Genomic DNA, 24991 nt, shown 5'->3' on the forward strand with positions numbered 1-24991 from the left:
TAATTCCTGACACAGAGAGTCTTACTTGGTAACATAATTATTTAGTTGGAACATTCTCTCCGATATTATATGGTGAGTCCATTTAAATTATTTTTTTTACTTGTATGCATTTTGGGATGCTTCTACTATGTTAGATTTCCATACAGCTGTACAAAAAGTCTTTTTTATTATTGATTTACTGGTATATCCCAAGTTCTGACCTCCTCACAGTTACCCCATGTTGAGTCTCTTTTCCCATCAACACTACCCTTAGCCTATAAGAGGGTAGCACCCCCCCCCAGGATAACTCCACGCTCCCCAGACATCATGTCTTTGTAGGATTAGGTACATGTTCCCTCACTGAAGCCAGACAAGGCAGCCCTCTGTTACATATGTGCCTTAGCCTCGGACCAGCTCCTGTGTGATCTTTAGTTGTTGGCTCAGTCTCTGGGAGCTCCCATGGGTCCAGGTCACTTGACACTGTTGGTCTTCCTGTGAGGTCACCATCTCCTTCAGGGCCGTAAGTCCTTCCCCTTCATCTCTAGGGGTCCCTGCCCTCCATCTAATATTTGACAGTGGGCTTCTGCATCTGTCTCAGTCAGCTGCTGGGTAGAGCCTCTCAGAGTGCAGCTAAGCTAGGCTTCTCTGTCTGTAAGTACAAGGTAGCATCACTAATAGTGTCAGGGATTCGTGCCTGCCTGTGGGATAGGTCTCAAGTTGGGCTGGTCATTTGGTCAGTCATTCATTCAGTCTCTGCTGCATCTTTGTCCCTGCATTCCTTTTTAGACAGACCCAGTTTGGGATCAAAATTTTGTAGGTGGGCTGATGTTCCCATTCCTCCATTGGGGATCCTGTCTAACTACTGTCTCATCAGGTTCCATATCCCCACTGTTGGGCACTTTCACATGAAGTACTGGAAAAGTACCACATCCCAGATCTCTAGAACTTGCTAGAGGTTCCTCTCCCCAACCCCCAGCAGCTGCATAATTCCATTTATTCTCCTGGCCCTCTGGAGAGGAAGGTCTTCACCACCTCTCCTGTCTCCACCATACCTGACCCTTCCCACTTTTCCCCTCCCTCTCCCTTTCTCACACAGAGCCCTCCCTCTCTCTGCCTCCCATGATTATTTTCTTCCCCCTTCTAAGTGGGATTGAGGCATCCTTGCTTGTGTTTTTCTTCTTGTTTAAATTCTTAGAGCCTGTGGGTTGTATCATGGGTATTCTGTACTCTTTTTTTTTTTTTTTTTTTTTTTTTGGCTAATATCCACTTATCAGTGAGTACATACCATGCATATCCTTTTGGGTTTGGGTTACCTCTCCCAGGATATTTTCAAATTCTCTTCATTTACCTTCAAATTTTATGCTGTCCTCATTTTTAATAGATACATTTTATTCTATTGTATAAAGGTACCATATTTTCTGTATCCATTCTTCAGTTGAGGAATATGTGGGATGACCCCTGTTTCTGGATATTATGAATAAAACTGCTAAAAACATATTGGAACACATGTCCTTTTGGTATGGTGGAGTATATTTGGGTATATGCCCAGGAGTGGTATAGCTGTGTCTTGAGATAGCTTTTTTGTTTTGTTTTGTTTTTTGTTTTTATTTTGAGACAGGGTTTCTCTGTATAGCCCTGGCTGTCCTGAAACTCACTTTGTAGACCAGGCTGACCTCGAACTCAGAAATCCGCCTGCCTCTGCCTCCTGAGTGCTGGGATTAAAGGCGTGAACCAACACACCCGTCTTGAGGTAGCTTTTTATCTTAGCCATTCTGACAGGTATGTGATAGAATCTCAGTCATTTTGATTTGCATTTCCTTGATAAGTAAAGACTTTGAACATTTCTTTAAGTGGTTCTCAGCCATTCCAGATTCCTTTGTTGAGAATTCTATTTATCTCTGTACCCTATTTTTATTGGGATATTTGTTGTCTTCAATTCTAACTTATAACATCCGTAACAACAACAAAAAACCCAGCCCATATATGTCTTTTGGTATCTTTGTTACCTCAGACATGGTGATTGTTTCTAGTTCCATCTAATTTACTTCCCTGCAAATAATTTAATCTTTTTGATCAGCTTAATAATATTCCTTTGTGCAAGTGTACCATGTTTTCCTTATCTGGTCCTTTGATTATTGGAAGATGAACTTGGTAGCTTGGCTTTTTCAAATTTCTGGCTGGCTGTTATAGAGCAGAAATGAATACAGTTGAGCAAGTATCTGCATAGTAAAATGGAGAGTCCTTTGGGTATATGCCTACAAGTGATAATAGTTGGATCTAGTGGTAGGTCTGTTGCCAGCTTTTTTGAGGGATGATTGTAACAGTTTCCATAGTGGATTTAGTAGTTCACACTCACATCAACAAGTGTCAACTTTTCCCCTTCCCCCACATCTTATCCATCCTGAGATCTCATTTGTTTTATTAATCTTGGACCTTCTGACTTTGAGTAAAATGAAATCTCAAGATTTCATTTGCATTTTCCTGAGGACTAAGAATGCTGAACATTTCTTCAAGTTCTTCTCAACCATTGCATTTCAGCTTTTGAGAACTCTTTCTTTAGTTCTGTTCCCCACTTTTTGTGTGTTTGTTTATTTGAGACAAGATTACTCTCTGTAGCTCTTTCTGTACTGGAACACACTCTGTAGACTAGGCTGGCCTTAGAGATCTGCTTGTATTTGCCTCATAAGTACTGGAATTAAAAGCATGCACCACCATGGCCACTCCATACCCCATTATAATTGGGTTACTTGCTTTTTTTCATGTTCAGTTTTTTTGTTTTTTGTTTTTTGTTTTTTGTTTTTTGTTTTTTGTTTTTTGTTTTTGTTTTTGTTTTTGTTTCCTCGAGACAGGGTTTCTCTGTATAGCCCTGGCTGTCCTAGAACTTACTTTGTAGACCAGGCTGGCCTCAAACTCAGAAATCTGCCTGCCTCTGCCTCCCGAGTGCTGGGATTAAAGGCATGCGCTACCATGCCTGGCCAGTTCTTTTTTCTTTTTCTTTTTTAATTCTTTGTATGTCCTAATTAATGATGCTCTGTCTATTGTATAATTGACAAGATTTTTTTTTCCCCTTTGCAGGTTTCCATTTTCCTGACATGATAGTGTCTTTTGTTGTTCAGAGAGTGTTTAGTTTCATCAGGTACCATTATTGTCAGTCTTAATGCCTGGATAGGACCAATTAGGGTCCTATTCAGAAAGTTTTTTCTTGTGTCTTGTTTTCAAGCCTATTCTCTAATTATTCTCCTATCATATTCAGGGTATCTGATCTTATGTTGGGGCGTTTGACACATTTTGAGGTGAGTTTTATGAAGGATCATGAAAATGGAACTATTCTCATGAGAAGAGAGAGGATTGCTTTGAATCTGTAGATTGCTTTGGGTAGGAGGCCTATTTCACAGCATAAATCTTACTAATCCATGAGCATAAGAGATCTTCTGATATCTTCTCCAATTTCTTTCAAATGTCCTATATATGATATTTTGAAAGGTACTGTTTCCATGATTTCTTTCTTGGTATGTCTGTCATTTCTTCATAGAGAGGCTATTGATCTTTTTTTTTTTTTGAGTTAATGTTAAGTAAGCCCTGCTATTTTACTGAAAGTGTTTATCAGGTGTAGCAGTTTCTTGGTGATGTTTTTATTGTTAAAACCTTATCTTCTGCTCATAAAGGTCCTTCCCTTTCTATTTCAACCCCCTTGATCTTACATTTTGTTGTTATTCTAGCTAAGACTTCAAGTTCTATGTTTCACAGGTATGGAGAGAGTAGATATCTTTGTCTTGTTTCTCACTGTAGTGGAAATGCTTGCATTTCTTTCGATGTATGAAGATGTTGGCTAAGAGCTTATTCTAAATTGACTTTATTTCTTTGACTATAGGTCAATTCTAAAATGATTTTTAATTTTTTTACATTGTAAGTTTATCTACCAGAAGTAGTTCATTTTTATGAACACTTAATAAAAATATATAGTTATCTTTATATTATCTTTCCTAAATTTTGTCATCAGATTTTTGTTTCTCAACCAGTTTCAATAATTAATATCTGAAAGCACAAGACTCAAGTCATTATAGAAACAAACTTAAAATTAACGTTTCAGTAAGCCTGTCAAGGATAGTCTTGGATCAAGTTTTCTTTTTCTTTAAATAATCTGAATCATTGGACACACACACACACACACACACACACACACATACACACAATAATCATTCATGATTATTGGCACACAGCTAGTTTAAAACAGTTAATTAAAACTGAAGTGTCCAAAGTTTTCTCTTCAAGAGTCCAAAGGTAAGCTGGTTTTGCTCCATTATTATCTAAGAAATAATCTTGAGTTTTTAGAGCATTAGTACCAAATTCACAGAACTACTACATTTTCATCATTACAGAAATCATTACAGACCTCTGCACCATGGACTTTTTTGAAATGGTTCCACAGAACTTCAATGTCTCAAAAGAGCCTTCTTTGTCGCATGGCCAATGCCCCAAATAGTTCAACTGTACTCAAAACTTACTCACCACATCTTCCAAATTGGCAAAGCCTGTCTCACAAGTGGGATCATTTTCTGATTATGGGATCTTTCCTTTACTATGCTTACCATTCAGGTTTCAACCTGTGGGTCAAGACCCCTCTAGGATTGAATGACCCCTTCCCAGCGGTCATGTGTCAAATATTCTGCATGTCAGATCTTTACATTACAATTCATAACAGTACCAAAATTAGAGTTACTAAGTAGCAACAAAAAGACTTTTATGGTTGGGGGTCACTCCAACATGACAAACTGTGTTAGAGGATCGCTGCACGAGGTAGGTTGAGGACCACTGCTCTAGAAAGTCAAGAGAAATGTTTCATAGATCTGACAAGCCCTTTCTACACAGAGCACAGCAGGAAAAAAAAAAAACTAGAACAAAGGAGGCCAAAGCATCATGTCTACCTGAAGCCACATATTGTGGGAAGACAGCAGAGTCTCCCTCTCTGTACAGTCACTATCTCCAGTTACGTTCAAATTCTCAGACTCGGGCCCCCTTTTGCCAAACACTGACACTGAGCCTTAGGAAGACAGGATGATGGGGAGATGAGATCACTGGCATTGATGGTATCTAAGAATCTGGTGTCATCCAATGATTTCTTTAGCATCACATAGTTTTTTTTTTTTAAACATTTGAAATATGTTTCTTTAGTTCCTTATTGGATATTTTATTTACTGACATTTCAAAAGTTACGCCCTTTCTTGGTTTCTCCTCCAGAACACTCCCTCCCATCCCCCTCCCCGTGCTTCTATGAGAGTGCTCTCCTATACACCGACCTACTCCCACCTCCACACACACCTCTATGCTGGAGCATTGAGCCTTCACAGGATACCAACAGCTTCTCCTCCCATTGATGCCCTACAAGGCCATCCTCTGCTTCATATGTGGCTAGAGACATCAGTCTTTCCATGTGTACTCTTTGGTTGGTGGTTTAGTCCCTGGGAGCTCTGGGTAGTCTGGTTGGTTGATATTGTTGTGTACACACATATCCACACAAGAGAAGCACATTTCTATATATTTTCCGGTCTTCTGATTGTTTTTCTAAAATTTCCTACCTCTTTGACAAAAGGAATAAATTGGCTACATATATGTCATGTGTATATGTGTGGAAGCCTTCGGATTTCAGATATTATTTTCTGCAATCTCCACAGACCTTGATCCTTGTCAACAACAAGATCAGCAAGATCAGTCCAGAGGCATTCAAACCTCTAGTGAAGTTGGAAAGGCTTTACCTGTCTAAGAACCTACTAAAGGAACTGCCTGTAAAAATGCCCAGAACTCTCCAGGAACTTCGTGTACACGAGAATGAGATCACCAAGCTGCGGAAATCCGACTTCAATGGACTGAACAATGTGCTTGTCATAGGTACAGACTTAATTATTAGCTTGAGGCTCGGGACCAAGGGGACATGATGAAATTTCAAGGAATCCTTAACTGCAGGAAGGGGATGAGTCCAAGTGAGTGCAGTGTGTTAGAGGGCTGTGTGACCATCAGTCTCAGGGCCCAAAGAGAAGAGACAAGGTGCTTGTGTGAGACTATTTCTTCTTTGACCTTGTGATCTAGCATGGAGGGAAGACTGACTATATCTGATCAGATGAGCAGGATATAGCATAGACAGTGCTTCATAAAAGATTTGGGAAAACCTGTTTATAGCAGTTTTATTGTGGTCTGAATGCAACACATTTGTAGATTATTTCCCTTCTAAAAGTAAAAGTTTTGGGTGCTGTCTGTGTGTATGTGTTTGTGTGTGTGTATGTGTGTGTGTGTGTGTGAGAGAGAGAGAGAGAGAGAGAGAGAGAAACACAGAGAAACAGAGAGACAAAGAAATATTATTTAATGTAAATTTATAATTGTTTTGCAAAATGATAGCTTTAAATTCTCTAGCAACATTGAAAATTACCTGAGAAATTTCTAGCATAAAGTATTGTTTATTAACACCTTCTTGGCATTTCTGGAAGAATTATAAATAGTGCCTTGACTGTTTATTTTTATTTTTTATAAATAAATTGATTTGTTTTTTTATACTTGTTATTATTTGTTTGATTAGCTAATTAACTAATCCATACATGGCTTCATTGCATAGAAAGAGATTCAATCTGCCCTTGAATGGTGAACTTCCTGTCAGAAGTTCTCTAGTGTTGAGGTGATGGGCCCATTGTCTATCCTATAGCATCAGGCTGTGTTTCAGTAGGGATAAAGCTTCATTGTATTTTGATGCTTCTCTGAAAGCATCTGGTTTCTCGATCAAGAAGTTATGAAGCTAAAATGTTTGTCTAGAATCCTCACTGAAGCAGGCAGACATCGGACACTCCCTCTTACAGCTTTGCCCCTTTTGTCTTTGTAGAACTGGGCGGCAACCCACTGAAAAACTCTGGGATTGAAAATGGAGCCTTCCAGGGACTGAAGAGTCTCTCATACATTCGCATCTCAGACACCAACATAACTGCGATCCCTCAAGGTGACAGGAAATTCTACAAAAAATGTTTTGAAAAATCAAGCTCCAAATAGCTTTGAGATAGTTTCTAAATAAATGATTGTGGAGGTTTAAATTGGGACACATGTGGCAAACCTTATCCCCAGTGAACTCTCAATTCCTGGCATTGTGTTTCTAGATACTGGTTGACTCTTGGGCCCTGCAGGCACACATAGACTCACTCAAAAATCTGTTCTAAGATGGAACTTAAGATTCAGGCTATTTGTATTCTGCCTTTGTGATTTCCTAAAGAAAAACAAAACTGTTAGAGAAAGTGCATTAGTATTATGTTTAAAAAAAGAATAGGAAAATAATATTCCTGGTAGTATTTCTGAATTTGGGCCAAGTGGGACCTTAGTTTTCCAATCCTGTAGGGAATTCTTGTCACTGCAAAACTTTCCATTCATCAGCATCTCAATAAGGAGATCTAACTGCTTCCTTAAGCTTGGTGATCAGAAAGAATGTAGACCCCAGAATCTTTGATTCAAGTTGTCACTTGAATTTGAGAGTTCAAGGACTCTTAAATTCTTAGGGTTAGGGTCTCAAAAGTAAGTAGCAAAGCATGTGGGTTATAGAGAGGTAGGGAACTAATAATGTCTCCTATTCTCATTTGAAAATGTATTGAAGTTTTAAGCTTAATCAATGTACACTAGAGACATGTGAGTGGGTAGGAGATACTGTTTCTCTGTCAAACAGAGCCAGACCATTTAAGAGTGATCAAATTTGTCAGTTTCAAACCTGCTTTTACTGCCCCATGGAAGTGGAAACCTGTCCTGGTGAACCATAAAAGATGAAAACCACATTTTTAAAAACATACCTTGAATGTCACTTTCCTCCTACCTCAAAGTACAGTCTCACAAAAGTCTCTCCACATTCCTCCCTATCCCCCATCCGGGACCTCCTAAGCACAGGTGCCTTGTTCCAAAACTGGGACTAGATACAAATTCTCCTCTGCATGAAACATTGGTGATTTTTTTACTATGCTTTTAGAAATTAACTCTTAAATGTAATTAGACCATAGAAACCTTTCTTTAAACTCCCACCTCTACAGTCTTTTTATACAGAGGATGTTTTTGGTGCCCAGGGGATAGGCACCAATGATAGATTAATGAATAAGATAGCTAGCTAGGTAAGTACATATTTATTCATACCTTAAAATGTATACTTATTCTGAATATCTAATTTTTGAAATGCAACTAATGCTCTTTTTATATGAAGTAAAGGGAAAAATTAATATATATTCCCATATATTCAATTAACTCTGGATCAAAAATACTTAAAAGGTTTTGTGTGTGTTTCAAATGTATAATTATTTGAGATAATTTAGAAAACAAAGATACATGTACATAGGTTTGATGCAAACATATCATTTATACAAAAAGTTGAACATAGCAGATTTGGGCACCAATTCTTCAGATACAGAGGGGCCTATGCATATATGCACTGAGAAGTGTTTGTCCATGTATGCTATCTACTATCTATGTATACTGTGAGCTATACCTAATATATTCATAACATCTTAAAGTTTTGGAAGTGAAGCAGTTGAAAATTTCCCAGAGCTTGCTGCTGTCATGTGACTTACATTAGTCACAAATTTTGAGTGAATTTGCAATCCCCCAAAATGTCTCACCATGACAAATTTCATCATGTGGTGTCTGTTTTCTTTTACTTTTCATTGTTCTCTCTCTTCTGGGAACTAATTATCATCACACCCGGCTTGCTTTTACTGAGTTCCTCTTAATCACATGAAACTTACCACTACAATTTTTCAAGCACCCGTAAATGCTAGATAATGTGTCAAATATACTTTATGGATTTAAGTGTCCCTATTTAGTAGTACTGTCCCTGTTTTATAAGAAAATCAGGGCTTAGAAAGTTGAACTAAATAGCAGGGACTTGGAGATGCGAATTGCTGCGGCTGAGATTTTGATAAGGTACATCAGAGTTTATAGTATCAACTATTTGACTGAAGTTCTTTTCCTTATGCATAGGTGTCATTCTTTCATTTGTCCTTACTAGGTTGGGAACCTTACGCCTGCACATCACCAGGAGCCTGGTTATATTTTCTCCCGTAACTCATGGAAATCCAAAGCCAGTGTAGCAGAGATTATAATATGGTAGTTTTGAGTTTAACCAGTCCAGGAAGGGATTTAACATAGTCATATAGGTGTTCCTTGACTTTAGATTAAATATTCACATCTGTGATACATGAGTTTAGTCAACTGCAGATGGAATTTTTTAATGTCATGTATATTTGAGCATTACTCTGTGGATTAATAAATAGAAGTAAGGCTTGGACTATTTAGGTAAAATACCTATACCAAGCTGATCTTCTTTATTCTGTTCCCAAAATGACAAGGTAAGACAAACAAACAAACAAACAAAACCCACATCACTAGAGAACAGATTCCTTGGCTACATGTCACTATGGGGAAATGATGGTGAGGATCATTTAACGTTCACTTCCCTGAATTAGTGCAAACTTTTTTTCTTTTCCATAGTCAAAATTCTTCCAGGCCTTTACTTTTGGGAAACTGAGTTCCAGATAAGAGAAGCATTTAGTAGCCAGGAAACAGTAATAGAAGAACTGCATCTTGGTGTTCTAGCAGCACTGCTTTAAACAACAACAACAACAACACTTCATTGAGTTAGAGAAGGACTAGCGGATCTTGAATTTGCTTTATTAAATGAATCCTTGTTGCACTTATATAAGAGAACTTTTAAATTTCTATTTTTGTCAGAAGAAGCCAGTGGGTGAACCATCTTATTACAAACTTTGTTGTATTTTCCCAATATTTATTCATGAGCAAAATTCAATTATTTAATTCTCTCTGGCTTAGAGAATGCTATTCTATACTCTCCTCCCTCAATGAGTACACTCACTGTTTAAAGCTTACAAATTTATAACTTTAAGTCTGTTTCCTTACCAAGAAAGGAAATTGATTTTTTTATTATTTCACACATTGAAACAAATTAGCCTAATTGAGAAAAGTGACATGATTAATGTTGGGTACATACCAGAAAGAGGGCAAGTAGCAACTTATCTATTTGCTTATTTGCTTATTTGCTTATTTATTGTTTATTTATTTTCATAGAACAAGCTATTCAAAAACACAACTTCCCTGAAAAATATGGTAACTTTAAAAGAAACATAGAAAAATTATGTCAATAAATAAAATTATGAACATAATTTGGTGGATGTAGTGAAAATTTTATAGTAATGTTATCTGTTATTTCCCAATTCTGTGTCTTAAATAATTATTAAATAATTATAAATAAATTAAATAAAACCTCCCTTCAGGCACATACTAGATCTGTAGGTATCAATTCACTATTTTCTTGTAGCTGTTGCTGCTCATTAAAGCAGAACTCTGCATTATTTTATTTTATTTTTTTTTTTTTTTTTGGTTTTTCGAGACAGGGTTTCTCTGTGTAGCCCTGGCTGTCCTGGAACTCACTTTGTAGACCAGGCTGGCCTCGAACTCAGAAATCCGCCTGCCTCTGCCTCCCGAGTGCTGGGATTAAAGGCGTGCGCCACCACGCCCGGCTAGAACTCTGCATTATTAACAGCCATATATACACATGGTCCTTTGGAAGGCAAGAAGAAATGAAAAATTCAAATATTGCTTACTATTTACATTACTAAATCTTCAGAAATCACAATCATTAATCAAGTATTGTTGAGAGTTTAGTGGGCCCTTTAAATCTTAAATTATTTGCCCAGGTGTTCTACATATGTCAGGTTATAGAGATCTGGACCCCCTCTCAGGAGGAAACAGTCTGGATTTAATAGGTCAGTGTTAGTTCTAGCTATTGCTGGACAGTCATGGTGCAGAGGCATCAAACGCTCTCACAAAGGCATCCTGTCCACAGGCCAACACCAGCACGATACACTGAGTTCTCATTCTGAATTAATCTTGTAAATAAATTATCTGTGTATATTTATACATGGACTTAACTGATACACTGGTGCATAATCCCTGCACTAGAGTTCCAGTGTCGGCTTCCTCCTTTCATGATTTTACATCATGATTTTGTTTATATAATAACAGCAATGTGAGCTCACTGGCACAGGTGGAGAGAGCAATGAAGGTCAATGTCTGACTTTGGTTCTGCAGTTGCAAGCACAAAAACCCATCACATGATGCTGGCGGTTCTTAACCTTATCAATGTCTCTCTGAGATAAAAACAGTAAAGTATCACATCACTTTAAAGTGTGCATTGTTTTTATAAAAAGAAAGAAGAAAAGAGATGAAGACCAAAATTATTTGAAATGGTATTTAGAAATTCACAGCATGGGTACCCATTGGAGTATAATCTGTATTTATAATGTTTGTTGGCCACTTCAGCATCTTTTTCTGCTTATTCCAGGTCTGCCTACTTCTCTCACTGAAGTGCATCTAGATGGCAACAAGATCACCAAGGTTGACGCACCCAGCCTGAAAGGACTGATTAATTTGTCTAAGTAAGAAATCCATCACTTTCTATCAAAGGATGCCAAGGGAAGGGTGTTATTCAACTTTAGAAACACAATGCTCTATCAATTTTTAAAAACTATCACACTTTATTGTTGTTTTTAAGTAAAACTCCAGCTTATCGGATGAATTCTTGATAAAATCAATGAACTATTATAATTACTGTAGACAACAAAATTTGTCACGTTTTAAATATTTTGTGAATATTGTATGGCTTATAATTCTTTTATATAGGTGCTCAGTTAAAACATGTTTTAGATGTCTATTTAATATATTCTAGTTCAATGTGATAAAAAAGAAACCTAAGAAAGACTGTAAACAGTTTGACCCAAGTTTGAGAATGTATTCAAACAGGAATTATATGGGCACTGAAATATTACTTTGAGAATAGCTGCAACAAAATTATCTAACCCATATTCTCTTAATGGCTTAAAGGAAAATGTCATTTCACATTTACTTCAGTCTCACAAAAGAAAGAAAAAAACTGTGGCCCTGCTTAACTGTATATTTACTTTGTATATCACCATGTGTCTGCTTTCTAACTTGGTTTCAATCTCTCAGTGTTTAAAACTTGATTATTATGTAAGAAAAAGTAGGCCAATAAGGTGATCTTGTTTAGTAGTCTTCAAGGAATACTCTGTCCTTGACGAGCATATAGCTGGATATTCTTAGAGGAAATATTTCTGCCGTAGCGTTATGCAAAGTCAACATGGCCGATGAATGAATACACAAAGCACATCTCTTTATCTTAGAGAAATATCAGTAACCAAGTTAATACACAAGGTACCATTCCCTGAGTCTGTGTGCAATCCCCAATGACACAGGAGATGATGAAGAGAAAATATAAACATTCAGTTGTGATTATAGCTACAAATTGCTCCCCCAGTACCACAAATAATAAGAAAGGTTCCATGTAGAAAAATTTAACCAGAGTCTCTGAAAGAAAAATCTTCACATTAGTATTACATCATACACCACCTAATTTTCATTATTAAATAATTCCCCCTAGCTGCAGGCGAGAGGAGGCAGATGAGTTGCACTACGTGTTACACACATCTGCCATCAGGATCTTATTTTCAGGTTATTATGATGATGATGATTAATAGCAGGAGTATAAGAAGAGAATATTTTAAAGTTCAAAGAATGGCAATATTCATAATATATATGTTTCTTTAGAAAAGAAGTTTGCCGCATATGAAAAGCAGTAAATAGATTGTGGCATTCCAAACTCTCATACCGATGGCATGTGCTTGTTAACAGGAGCTTAAAGTTCTAATAAATTATGGAAAGGGGGGCTGGAGAGATGGCTCAGCGGTTAAGAGCACTGACTGCTCTTCCAGAGGTCCTGAGTTCAATTCCCAGCAACCACATGGTGGCTCACAACCATCTGTAATGGGGTCTGATGCCCTCTTCTGGTGTGTGTAAAGAGAGCAATGGTGGTGTTATATATAAAATAAATAAATAAATAAATCTTTAAAAAAAATTATGGAAAGGGTAATAAAAAGTCAGATTCTTGATGAATATGTTTTAAATTCCGTATAATTGCTGTATCTGTATGGTCAAATTACTAAATAGTTGAGTTTATCAAATATATTTTTTGATAATCAAATCTAGGAAAAAAAAACTTTTCATTAAGCCATCAAACCATTGTGTTTCTTATTATTCAGTGGTTTGTACACAACAAATATATTGGTGTTGAAAATTAAAAAAAAAAATCCAAACCTGTGAAAAGAAAACAAGAACATATTTTTCGTGGCAAAGTTTCAGTTTATTATCAGGGCCACACTCAGATACCACTCATTCCTTTTCTGAAGTAAAATACAAATGATTGTTATACACAGAGATCCAGAAACAAACATGTCCATATAGTCATTTATACATACATAAATGGCATGCACATACATGCGTGTCATCATGTCCTTTATAAGGTGAAGTATTTGGCAATAGTAGACATGGTTTTCAAGTTTTGTCACTGTTTCTTTTAATCCATGGAGGCATATAGAACCTCAAAAACGCTGGGTGATTGAATATATGAATAAATAATTTAAAATAACATTAATCTCGAAAAAGTCATTTGGGGTTCTATAATTTAAAAAAAAAAGTCCAATGCTAAATTGAAAAACAGGACTTGGAATGTCACAGGGTATAGGAGACATAATTCTGAAGTAGAAAAGGAAGGGCCATAAATAATAGATGAGCATCTAAGAGGAAGGGAAAATGTAGCGTTCTCAGCAAAATGTCAAATTAATAATCAATAGTGAAAATAACTGGTGATTCTACCTTTGCCCCTAAATCTGCACCTTTTAAACATTATTTCAAAATAAAGGCAAGACCCCATATAAGGTGCTTTACTTATGTAAGGCCAATATTTAAATTCTAAAGGACTCAAGCCTGGACCTACCTGAAGGGTAGGCAAACTGCTCTGCAATCTCCAGACCACTCTGTTTTATGTGAAGATGCTTGATAGACATTCTGTCTCTTTGTACCTGTTTGATCTCTTTCACTACTCTGTGGCCTCCTGCTCTCTACCCTATGGATTAACATCTCTCTGGTTTGGGTGATTTTAACCCTAGAATGTTTAATGGACAAGTCTTGCCTTCAAGCCAATTTCTTCTGGCTCGGAATCCCATTAATATCACAGAATCCCCATTCATTATGCTTTTGATTTTAAAAATACAAACCATGAGCTCAACCAAATTAAACTTATGTAACACAGAGAAATGAGTCAGATATCTGAGTGGGAGAGAGCAAAACTCACACCATGCTGCTCCAGAGTGCAATTAAAGGGTCACTGGAGAAGTTTTATCTAATACAACACAGATCCCACTACTTGTTCTAGAAAGCAGGTTTATTAATATTTTAGAATGTTATTCCTTAATTTTCTATGAATAATGTGTATGATAATTGGGCAGTTGCTTCAGTTCCAAAATGACTAAAGAGAATTTTATTTCTTTGTGACCTTTACCAAGTAAATCTGCATGTTTATTACATGTAGAAATCAATTTGTGGCTATTTTTTAATATGTTAGATTCTATGTTGAGTCTATGAAAGGACTGGATAACCTACAAGAAAATTGCTATTTCAAAGGAAAGGTATCCAAGTGGCCAAGTCATAACACTACCTTTTATATTTTACAACGTCTTCTCAGGATGCAACAGTAGAGCATTTACTGAGAGTTAAGAATAGGCTTTGGGATGTGGGATGGTGGAGATGTTTGTGTTGGCAAAGTGATTGCTGTGCAGTTATGCCTGAATTCAGATTCCCTATGTAAAAACCTAGGCATGGCAGCACTTACTCTGGAAGAAAGAGACAAGAAAACCCCTAAAGCTTACTGACTGGCTAGTTTTGAGAAATTAATGGGCTCAGGGTTCAGTAAAGATCGTCTCAAAACCTAAAGTGTAAAATCATGAAGGAGTGTATCCAATGTTGACTCAGTCCCCTGAACATATGCACACACAATATATCTACCATACCATGCACACTCAACCAGACCTGCACTTCAACATGTACACACACACACACACACACACACACACACACACACACACCTATGAGCACACACACAGGTGCTCACATGCACACACAGGGAGCAAAGGTTTTGCTTAGTCTCAGAAAGGTTGAAAGAGAAACACTCTGACAGCAACAGTTGATGCAAAACCAATAAATGTGTTATTAGTTGCTCAATTAGGTACTGACTACAAGAAGGGATTCCTGACTACTGTGCACATCAATTTCTGTTCTCCTCTGCAGACTGGGATTGAGCTTCAACAGCATCACTGTTATGGAGAATGGCAGTCTGGCCAACGTTCCTCATCTGAGGGAACTCCACTTGGACAACAACAAACTCCTCAGGGTGCCTGCTGGGCTGGCACAGCATAAGTATATCCAGGTAAAGCAAATCAATTCCTTCTTAGGAGGATTATCTGGAAAGGAATCCTCCCAGTGTGATTCTGGGAGGAAGGGAACTCTGGACAGAAAGTTATTCACTTCATGGCTCTCTCTACTTTAACAACATCCTATGAGCTGGGAGCTTGGAAAGCATTCATGGCCTGAGATCAGAGTAACGGTATGGCTAGGTTCTGGTGAGAGCCTCACCCAAATCCTGAGCTTCTGATATCACCATTTGATGTCACATGGTAAAAAGTGCCTTCCTGTAGGGCAGCAATCCCTTTTGTGACTGGTCACTTTCCATAGGTCCATCCTGCACCCCAGGTTATTGAAAGTTTTAAAACATGAACTTGGGAGGATACAACGCCCAAACCATTGCATAGAAAGGAACTTTAAATATTGTCACATAAACATTCTTTTGCAGAAAACATGTTTAATTTTTTAATTTTTAAAATAAACACACCTTGGATAATTTATAAAACTCACCGCTAAAATAGATATTTCTTATTGATTAGCCTGATCCGAGGTCATCGATCAGTGTAACAAATAAGTAGCTGTTGTAAAAGGCAGTGACCAGTGACGGTATGATCAGTGATGCAAAATAAACAAGGTTTAACTGTAAGCTAAAAGTAGATTCATGGCTGAAAAATCAATGCACTGAGTTAATTTTATTCAAGTTATCAAATAACATAGCTTGATAAAGATAGAAATACTGGAACCAGTAGTCTGTTGGATTGATAGTCTTTGTGTCCATAAATCTACAAATAAAAGTCGTACTTATTAAGTAGTGACAAAAATAATTATGTATAATAACAGAATTCAGTGCTACTTTGAGAAACTAAAATTGAAAAATTGTTTATTCAAGTTACTCCCTTAAGAAAAAAATAAAACCAAAATGAAAACCCAGTATTTTAAATGGGTTTACGCAATTATTTTCAGGGATGTTTTGTGTGTGTTTATGTGTGTGTGCGTTTGTGTGTTAAGATTTTTTTTTTCTATTTTGATTTTTTTTAGTTTTGATCATTTGTTTGAGATAAATCTCACTTTGTAGTTCTGGCTTTCCTGGAGCTCAAATGCACAGAGATCCTCCTGCCCCTACATCCCAAGTTCTGGGATTTAAAGGCATGTGACATTACATTATTAAGACATTCTTTTCATTTAAATAGCTGTTAAGTTCAATCACTGTGTCCCTGAAACAACATTTTGATCCATTTCATAGGTAAAATAATATAATATCCATGTGTTGCTGGTGACACAAGATAGGCTGATCTTTTGTTCTGCTGTCAGTAATGTTAAAAGCAAAGGATCTCCCTTTCTTTGTGGTTTAGTTATGACATAGTTTCCAAGTTCAACTGATAACAAATTTGACATTAACTGAGATTAATTAGCGTTTGACATGAAAGTGATCAAAACACTTCACATGTTTTCTTGTGTGATGATTATTTTCACTGGGAGTGCTTAGCAGTGTTAGTGGATGGATAGAATTTGTTGCTGTTGGTTCTCTAAATGAATGACTTAGAAGACTTGACAAAATTAGTTATCCTTTTGAACTGTTAAGGTTTCCATTGAGTTTAGTTTTGTGTTTTGGTTCCACTCTTACCATTTTTTTACTTGTGTTTTTTCTCATCAGCTTAGCACACGCTACAGAGACCATGGGATTGCTTTACCCCAGGCACATTAAAGAAGGAAACACAGTAGAAAACAACTGTCCATCTTGATGCCACTTCATACAATTTTATTTCATATATTTTGCCTCTAAGCTCCATGTGGTAACACACTTTATCTTGTCAGTCACGGAGGAAGACAATGAAGTGTGAAGCTCTGAAGTCTGTTTTATTTAAGCAAATCTTTTCCATAGTAACACTTATTCGAAAATAATCACACTGCGCTCTGTTTCCCTAATTTTTAGAATCTGCATCCTATTTACATCTTTCCTTCATGATCCTAATGATTTCATATGTATTACTTCTTTTTTGATTATTTTGTAAAACTTATAAACACTTATTTTTATTTTTATTATATACTTTGAATCCTATAAGAATTTTATTCCCAGCACTCGGGAGGCAGAGGCAGGCAGATTTCTGAGTTCAAGGCCAGCCTGGTCTACAAAGTGAGTTCCAGGACAGCCAGGGCTATACAGAGAAACCCTGTCTCAAAAAAAAAAAAAACAAAAAAACAAAAAAACAAAAAACCCCAAAAAAACAAAAACAAAAAAACAAAACAAAAAAAGAATTTTATGCAATTAGACAAACTATTTTGCCTAAATGTATTATAATATATTATATTTGTATGTTGTCCCTCCTCCCTCTAACTTCCTTGTATCCAAGTCTCAACCCAGTCCTCAAACCCTTAAACATCATATGCTCTTTGGGCTCTGACTCTCTCTGTCTCTCTCTCTCTCTTTCTCTCTCTCTCTGTCTTTCTCTCTGTCTCTCTCTGTCTCTCTGTCTCTGTCTCTCTGTCTCTGTCTCTCTGTCTCTCTGTCTCTCCTGTGTGTGTGTGTGTGTGTGTGTGTGTGTGTGTGTGTGAAAAACACAGAGTCCAATTTGTGCTGATATCTACAGGAAGATTTACTGGGAACCATCCACTGTTGGTTGGAGTGAGGTTATATATCCTTATAGAAAACTAGAATCTAAAAGTTGTGGGAGAGAAAAGAATGTAAACAAGATATATTGCCTGAAAAAAAAATGTAAGGTAAATTTAAAAACAGAAAAGTAAGGTTGGCTTTCCATCCGTTGTTAATAGCTATGTTGAAGCATGTGAGGTACCCCCTCCTCCATGTTGAAGACTTCCCTGGCTCCATCCTGAGCAGGCAACCATAGCTGCTGTGACTCACTAGCGCCACAACCCTGTGATGTCCAGAAAACCCTGTTTTACCTCATTCTGCCAAGACCTCTGGTTCTTATAATCTTTCCGCCCCCTCTTCTGTAATGTGTCTTGAGCCTTCTTGGGAGTGGGTGGAGTGCTATGTAGATAGTGTTTATGCCAGAGCACTTCAAATAGTGTGATTCTCTGCACTGCGACCCTTTGTGACTTTCTGTATTTCATTATTTATATTTCTGGATCTCTATATTCATGCCATCTACGGCACAGAGAAGCTTCTCTGACGGAGACTGAGACAACATAAACTTACATATTCATCCTGCCACTACACAGATTTAGAAAGGGTTGTCTTCCCCCAAATTTCTCTCGGAATCATTTTAGTTTGTCTTCTTCACAATGTACTTTTTGGCATGGCCGTTTTTACTGTTTTTGTCTCAGACTTCCTCTGGAATGGAAAAGGATACAATGGGTTTTTGAAAAGCAAAGGAGAAAGTAGGAAGAGCTGGCAGCCATGTGAATAGTTGACGATGAGGCTCCAGAGGCTTAGGCAGGGTTCAGGGAGCAGACGTGAAGGGATCTGCATTATGTGTGCACTTTGAAGATAAGGTGGTAGAACTGGATGGTGTGGAAGTGTCATGTCTCTAGCCTGAACATCTAGAGTGCCTGATGTTCAACATACAGAGACAGGGCATATGGAGGAAGGAAAAGCAAATTTTGAAATGAAGGCCCAAAATTAAATTTGGCTTGAGGAATTGTTATGTCTTCATACTAAAATGCCCAAATTAAAAATAGTACTTATATGAAGAACCTCAACCCCCAAATGGAGAATAATCATTCCACACTACTTCATGTTGCAGGTCGTCTACCTTCATAACAACAACATCTCCGCAGTTGGGCAAAATGACTTCTGCCGAGCTGGACACCCCTCTAGAAAGGCTTCCTACTCGGCCGTGAGTCTTTACGGCAACCCTGTCCGGTACTGGGAAATCTTTCCAAACACCTTCAGATGTGTCTATGTGCGTTCTGCCATTCAACTTGGAAACTACAAGTAACCCTCAGACGGCCTAATTCTTATAATCTGGAAAAACACCCCAATATGTCAATATCATTGCTAAAAAGAAAAAATACTAAAAAAGAAAGAATGCTAGATTCTGGAAATTCAAGCACACTGTGCATGCCTTTTCCACATGACTTATTATGCATTCTGAATATACAGATTGAATCATTGCCTACAATAAAAATATTTTACTTGTAGTATTCAGAATCACTTTTAAAGTTGTCTGTAGTTGTGAACTGAGGTATCAAAGTCTGATGTAATCATGAATGTCAACCACTTAGTAAAGCTTTAAAGGGAACAGAATACAAAGTCTTCTGTAATTCATAGAGCTAAATTAACTCTTTTGACATAAAGTCAAATGCCGAACTCTAGCAATGTATTAATCTCCTTTATTATTGGTGAAGCCTTATTTGAATATGTAAGTTCAATATGGGCTATGTAAAATTTTCACTGTCATATTGAAAAAAATAAAATTTTAAAAATGCATTCAAAAGATATTTTGTAAATGTTTAATTCTAAATATTTTTGAAATTTCTGGACAGTTGACAGTAATAGTATCTATTTTCCAAATCCTTAGCATTACTTCTACTATTTTTATTTACATTTGAGAATGACAATGGATATTATCTACATCCACTATTAGGCTTATAAACTATAAAGCAGATTCTTTCTTATTAGTATAAAGAATTCATATTCTAATTAATTAATATGAAGTCAACTTTAAAACTACTATACATACAATCAGCCTGCTTATCTAGACATTATTTCTGTATTGAATGAAATATTAGGAATAGATGTTTCCATTAGTTAGCCACTGGCTTTTGGGGAAAAAAAATTGAGTTGGATTTCAAGGGCAGCAGAGCTAAGAAGATTTATGACTTGCAATGTGTGTGCCATATTTAGTGAGAAAATATGTGTGAACAGCCTGTTTCTGCTGCAGTGCTGGATGCATTCTGGTCAGCCATCATGAGACAGAGAATTGAACCATGGCTTTAACCAAAAGTGGTGTGCCCATTGTTTGGGATGAGCCTTCAGGTTCAGGTCACACAGAGATATCCCCAGCTTTCTCTGCCTGCTCCTTTAGCACTAACTGCAGTGCATTCTGCTCCTTCCTTTCAACCCCAGGCTGGCTTCTCTTGTGGATGCAAAATATAAACTCCTCCTGCTATTTTCCCTTCTCTGAACAGACAAACATATTATTTCAGAGTGTCGAGAAGAAATTGTGAGTTCTTTCTAACTCTTACAAGTCATTTCCAAATCTTTGTTGTGTGAAGGCTAGGAAAACCAGCTTTCACAGAAGGAAGCTCAGGTCGAAACTTAACAGCTTCCTCATCCAAACAAACAAACAACAAAAACATGATGACTCTCTTTAGTTCTTTCAGACATCTTGAGGGTTATTTTCTCTCTTTCCTTCCTCCACTTCTGTATTCCTATCTCTCCCTGATGACCATGCCCCCTCCAATTTTTCAATTTTTCCCCTCAATTCATTTGTGTCCAGTTAGGCCCTTTCAAGTGCTCCTCCCCATGCTTGCCATGGTCTCCTTTGACTTTCCTGGATTTGAGGGCTTTCTCTTCACTCAACTGATATTTCTGTAGCCCTGTAACACCCATTTAATTTTATGCGGTCCTACTTGTCAATTGTTAGCCTGAATTCCTAGTCAAATGGAGTGCTATCCAGATACTCTTTCCTATTCTTATGTCTTGTAGGGTCCTCCCTTTTTTCTCTCCTTAATGCTCTCCTCTGGAGCCATAATCTAATATAAATCTGAGTACCAGGCTTAAGAAACCCCTTAAAGTTGTTGGTCAGGAGAGAATATGTGAGTCTCCCAAAACAATTCCTTGCCCTCAGATGCCTCTCAGACTTCAAAAGTAGACCCTTAATGTTGAAAACTCCATATATTCAGGCACAAGACTTGGAGGCCCAGAGCTGTATGAGACCTCAATGCCTGCTTCCTGAATACTAACTTTCATAGTCCTACAGGAAACTTTGGAAGCTCCCAGGGGAAGGAAATAATCAAAAGTCCTACCCAGCTGTGCAATCCATTAACAAAACAACAACAACCAGGATTCCAAGATATCCCTGAAAGTACAATGCTTGTATTCATATCTTAGAGGTAACCAACATCTGATTGGAGTTAAGAAACACATCACAGGATGGAATCCAGATGAACACTGGAAACCCAATCAAGTACACATAAGTAAAGGACTTGGGACATCACAGATCTCAGAGGAGAATCCATCACCATCATTAATAAACAAGCAAAATTCCTCACTTCATTCTAAACATTTCTTCTAATACTTACAGAGAAGCTTAGCTCCCAATCCTTACTGGAAAACCTTCTCTTCACAACAGAAAAAGACCAATACAGAAAGTCAGGACTAGTCACAATGCAGAGATCAACTGATTTTGAGATACACAGTACCAGTGGATATAAAATACAATTCCTGCTCCTAATTTTCAGAGAACACTGAAGAAGAGGGGCCAGAAAGAATTTTAAGGCTAGAGACACAGGAAATAGTCTGTGGGATTGTGTCTACTAGAAATAAAAGGGGATTTTATCATTGGTACTTCAACCTAAACAAGAAGTGGAACATAATCATGGAACGACTGGCAGTTAGCAAGAATGATTGGTAGATGACAGCAGTTCATCATGGAGACTGGTTGGGGAGGAGCTATTCAGAACTGAAAGTAACTATAAAAAGGAAACTTGCCTCTTAATAATTCCCCCTGACAGATGATCCTAAAGGAAGATGTTATGATTGGATATAAAATGTCCCCTACTGGCTCATGTAGTAAACACTTACCAGCTAGTAGCTGTTTGGGAAGGTCCAGTGGGGACAGAGAAGAAACCCTTAAGTTTAGGGTCTGGCTCTGTTCCTATGCATTCTGATTCTTAATCTTCCCTGATGTGCACAGGTTGAATCATGCCCCTGCCTCACAACAACCTGGAATTATTTCCCTCCACTATGCTATCCCAGATAAAATGGTCTGAACCTTCAAACTCTGAGCCAGATTACCTTTCTGTGTCAGGCATTTTGTCATAGCTATGAACATAGTAACTGATATGGAAGCCATACTCAACTTCACCGCCATCTGAAGGAGCTACGAAAATATGCATTTGAGTTTCTAATAGATAGATAGCATCATGGTAACCCAACATTTACACTTTCCTTTTTTTTCTGAATATATTTTCTCTGGGATATATATATATATATATATATATATCCCAATATATTCAAGAGAAGGGGATATATATATATATATATATATATATATATACATACATTCAAGAGAATATATATATATTCAAGAGAATTGGGATATATATATATATATATATATATATATATATATATATATATATCCCAATATATTCAAGAGAAGGGGAAAGAGAAGAAGTTTCCTTTTCAAAGCCATATCTGTCACAGGATTTTAAAATTAATTAATTAATTAATTATCATCAAAGAGTTGGGCCTTGAATGACATGCTTTCTATTCTGCTAGAATTGAATGATCTTCTCTATGCTATGGAATGTCTCTTATAATGGGAAAATCTAGGGTTGCTCCATTGCTTAACTGACACATGTGTTGGGACAGAAAGGAGAGAAGAGGATGTTGGATTGGTATCTGCAATCAGATTCTCTAACATATCTTGCCTATAATTATAGCTATTTGCAATTCTATTACTTAAAAGGGGGAGCTGACTCTTTCAGAACTTGATATTTATATACCCACACGATTTTCTTTTCTTTTCTTCAGATAAAGTTCCTCACCATCCCTTCCTAACTCACCATTTGCATTGCTAAGGGGAGCAGATGTTTTTACATTTCATTTTTCAGTTGTTTATAGTGTGGTATGTGTTGTAACTGAGTTAATACAGTGTTTGTACAAGTATTAGAGCCCCAAACATGAGGAAACTGAGATGTTTGCAAGATTGCAGCTATCATTCTCCAGACACATTCCTTGGGCTTTATAGTCTCTATGGACTTGGTTGGAGTCTAAGATTCTGCATACCTGATAAGAACAGAAATGCTGATGCCAGCAGTTGCTGCTGCTGCTAGGCCAGCAGTTCTTGACCTGTGGGTTGCAACCCTTTTGGGTGTTGAATGTTCCTTCCACAGAGGTCCCCTAAGACCATCAGAGATATCAGATATGAACATTATAATGCATAGAGATAGAAAAATTAGTTTTGGGGTAGAAAGAAAACAATATTATGGTTGTTGTTGTTGCACATGGAGAACTGTAATAAATGGTCAAAGCATTAGGACTGTTGAGAGTCACTGCTCTGTTCCTAACATTCCTAGAAGGCAACAGGAAGTGTGTGTGATTCCCATTGGACCATTCCTTTCTACATTCCCTGTTGCAAAACCACAACTGTATGGAGTTTCTAAGGCTTTTGTGACAAGGCAATGTAAGCTACATAGCTTTGAATAATAAATCTATCCTATTATGATTTCAGAGGACAAAGTTCAAAATAAAGTATTCGTTCAGCCATGGCTATAATTGGGATCTAGAATGTTCTCTTTCACTTTGGGATCTAGACTCAGTTTTGCCATAGTGGGAGACACTGGAAGTTTTAAGAGCTGAGGCCTGGTGGAATGCTGTACAATCAGTTCCTTGAAAGGAACTATAGAAACCCATCCAGCTCCTTCTTGTCACCTTCCATGTTTCAATAAGGACACAAATGATGTGTTTAACCATCATGATTTTTCTGGATATTCCCTACCACACCTCTAAGAATACATTTTTCTTTCTCTGTAGACTGATTATATCAGGCATTAAAGCCCCTTGGTGACCCATACTTCTTCCTTCCAGTTCCAGGACTTTTGGGGCACCTCAGTTGTAATCCCTGCCCACCCCCTACCTGTCTTCATATGGGTTTCACTGGGTGACTTTGTCTCTGGCTCACAAAGACCCACGAGTAATATTGTACTCCAAATCACTCTGATACATTCATTCATTCACTCTGAGCTCATAGTAACTTGATTACATCTGCAGACACTACCTTCTAGTGATGTCATATTTACAGGCACTGCTGCTTAATTTTAAATATTTTCAGCAGGATGGACAAACCCACTGTTAGCAAAGATTTTTAGATTTTTATAATAATTATTTTTGTTTATTTTTAGCAACAATGGAATTTGTTTTATACATGGTTTATATAAATGCTGAAAATTACTTGACTCTGGTCTTCTATGGATCCTACACATGTTCTATGCTATTCTGAACCACCTCCTGTCATTGTCAAAGAATCCAGACTTCCCAGAACACAGCTCCCATAATCTTTGAATACATTTTAAAAAAAGATTTATTTATTTATTATATGTAAGTACACTGTAGTTATCTTCAGACACTCCAGAAGAGGGCATCAGATCTTGTTACGGATGGTTGTGAGCCACCATGTGGTTGCTGGGATTTGACCTTTGGAAGAGCAGTCGGTGCTCTTAACTGCTGAGCCATCTCTCTAGCCCCTGAATGCATTTCTTATCTATGACCTTGACCTGGCAATGGATGTTGCTATGCCATCTTCATTACATAAGTCAGTATAACCCAGGTCTCCGTGTTCCACCTAGAAATGTTCTTTTCTCTGAGTCTTCATTACCATCTTTCATTTTTCTTCCTTCTTTTCTCCATATAACTGTGCCAAGAAACTCCTTCCCTCAGTAAAGTTTTACAGCTGCTGCAGACACAGGACATAACTATCTTATCATCGTGTAAACGGAGAAACACCTAATCCCTCAAGAAAACTGAAAGCATTCTATCCAGATGTTTCTC

The 24991-nt window shown here is 37.3% G+C and overlaps 1 protein-coding gene across 2 annotated transcripts in view; it reads left to right on the forward strand.

Annotated features, from left to right (window-relative positions):
- Positions 1 to 19709, forward strand: part of Dcn (decorin) — a 40082-nt gene extending 20373 nt beyond the window's left edge. For both annotated transcript variants that reach the window (XM_021173997.2, XM_021174000.3), the window contains exons 4-8: positions 5652 to 5865; positions 6845 to 6958; positions 11345 to 11438; positions 15199 to 15337; positions 19017 to 19709. In XM_021173997.2, coding sequence (XP_021029656.1) covers positions 5652 to 5865; positions 6845 to 6958; positions 11345 to 11438; positions 15199 to 15337; positions 19017 to 19211 — 756 coding nt within the window. In that variant the 3' untranslated portion in view covers positions 19212 to 19709. The remainder of the gene's footprint in view (positions 1 to 5651; positions 5866 to 6844; positions 6959 to 11344; positions 11439 to 15198; positions 15338 to 19016) is intronic.
- The last annotated feature ends 5282 nt before the right edge of the window (positions 19710 to 24991 follow it).

The sequence above is a fragment of the Mus caroli genome, unplaced genomic scaffold (assembly GCF_978045245.1).
Source record: "Mus caroli unplaced genomic scaffold, Mus_caroli_1 scaffold_9, whole genome shotgun sequence".
NCBI classification, from domain to species: Eukaryota; Metazoa; Chordata; class Mammalia; order Rodentia; family Muridae; genus Mus; species Mus caroli.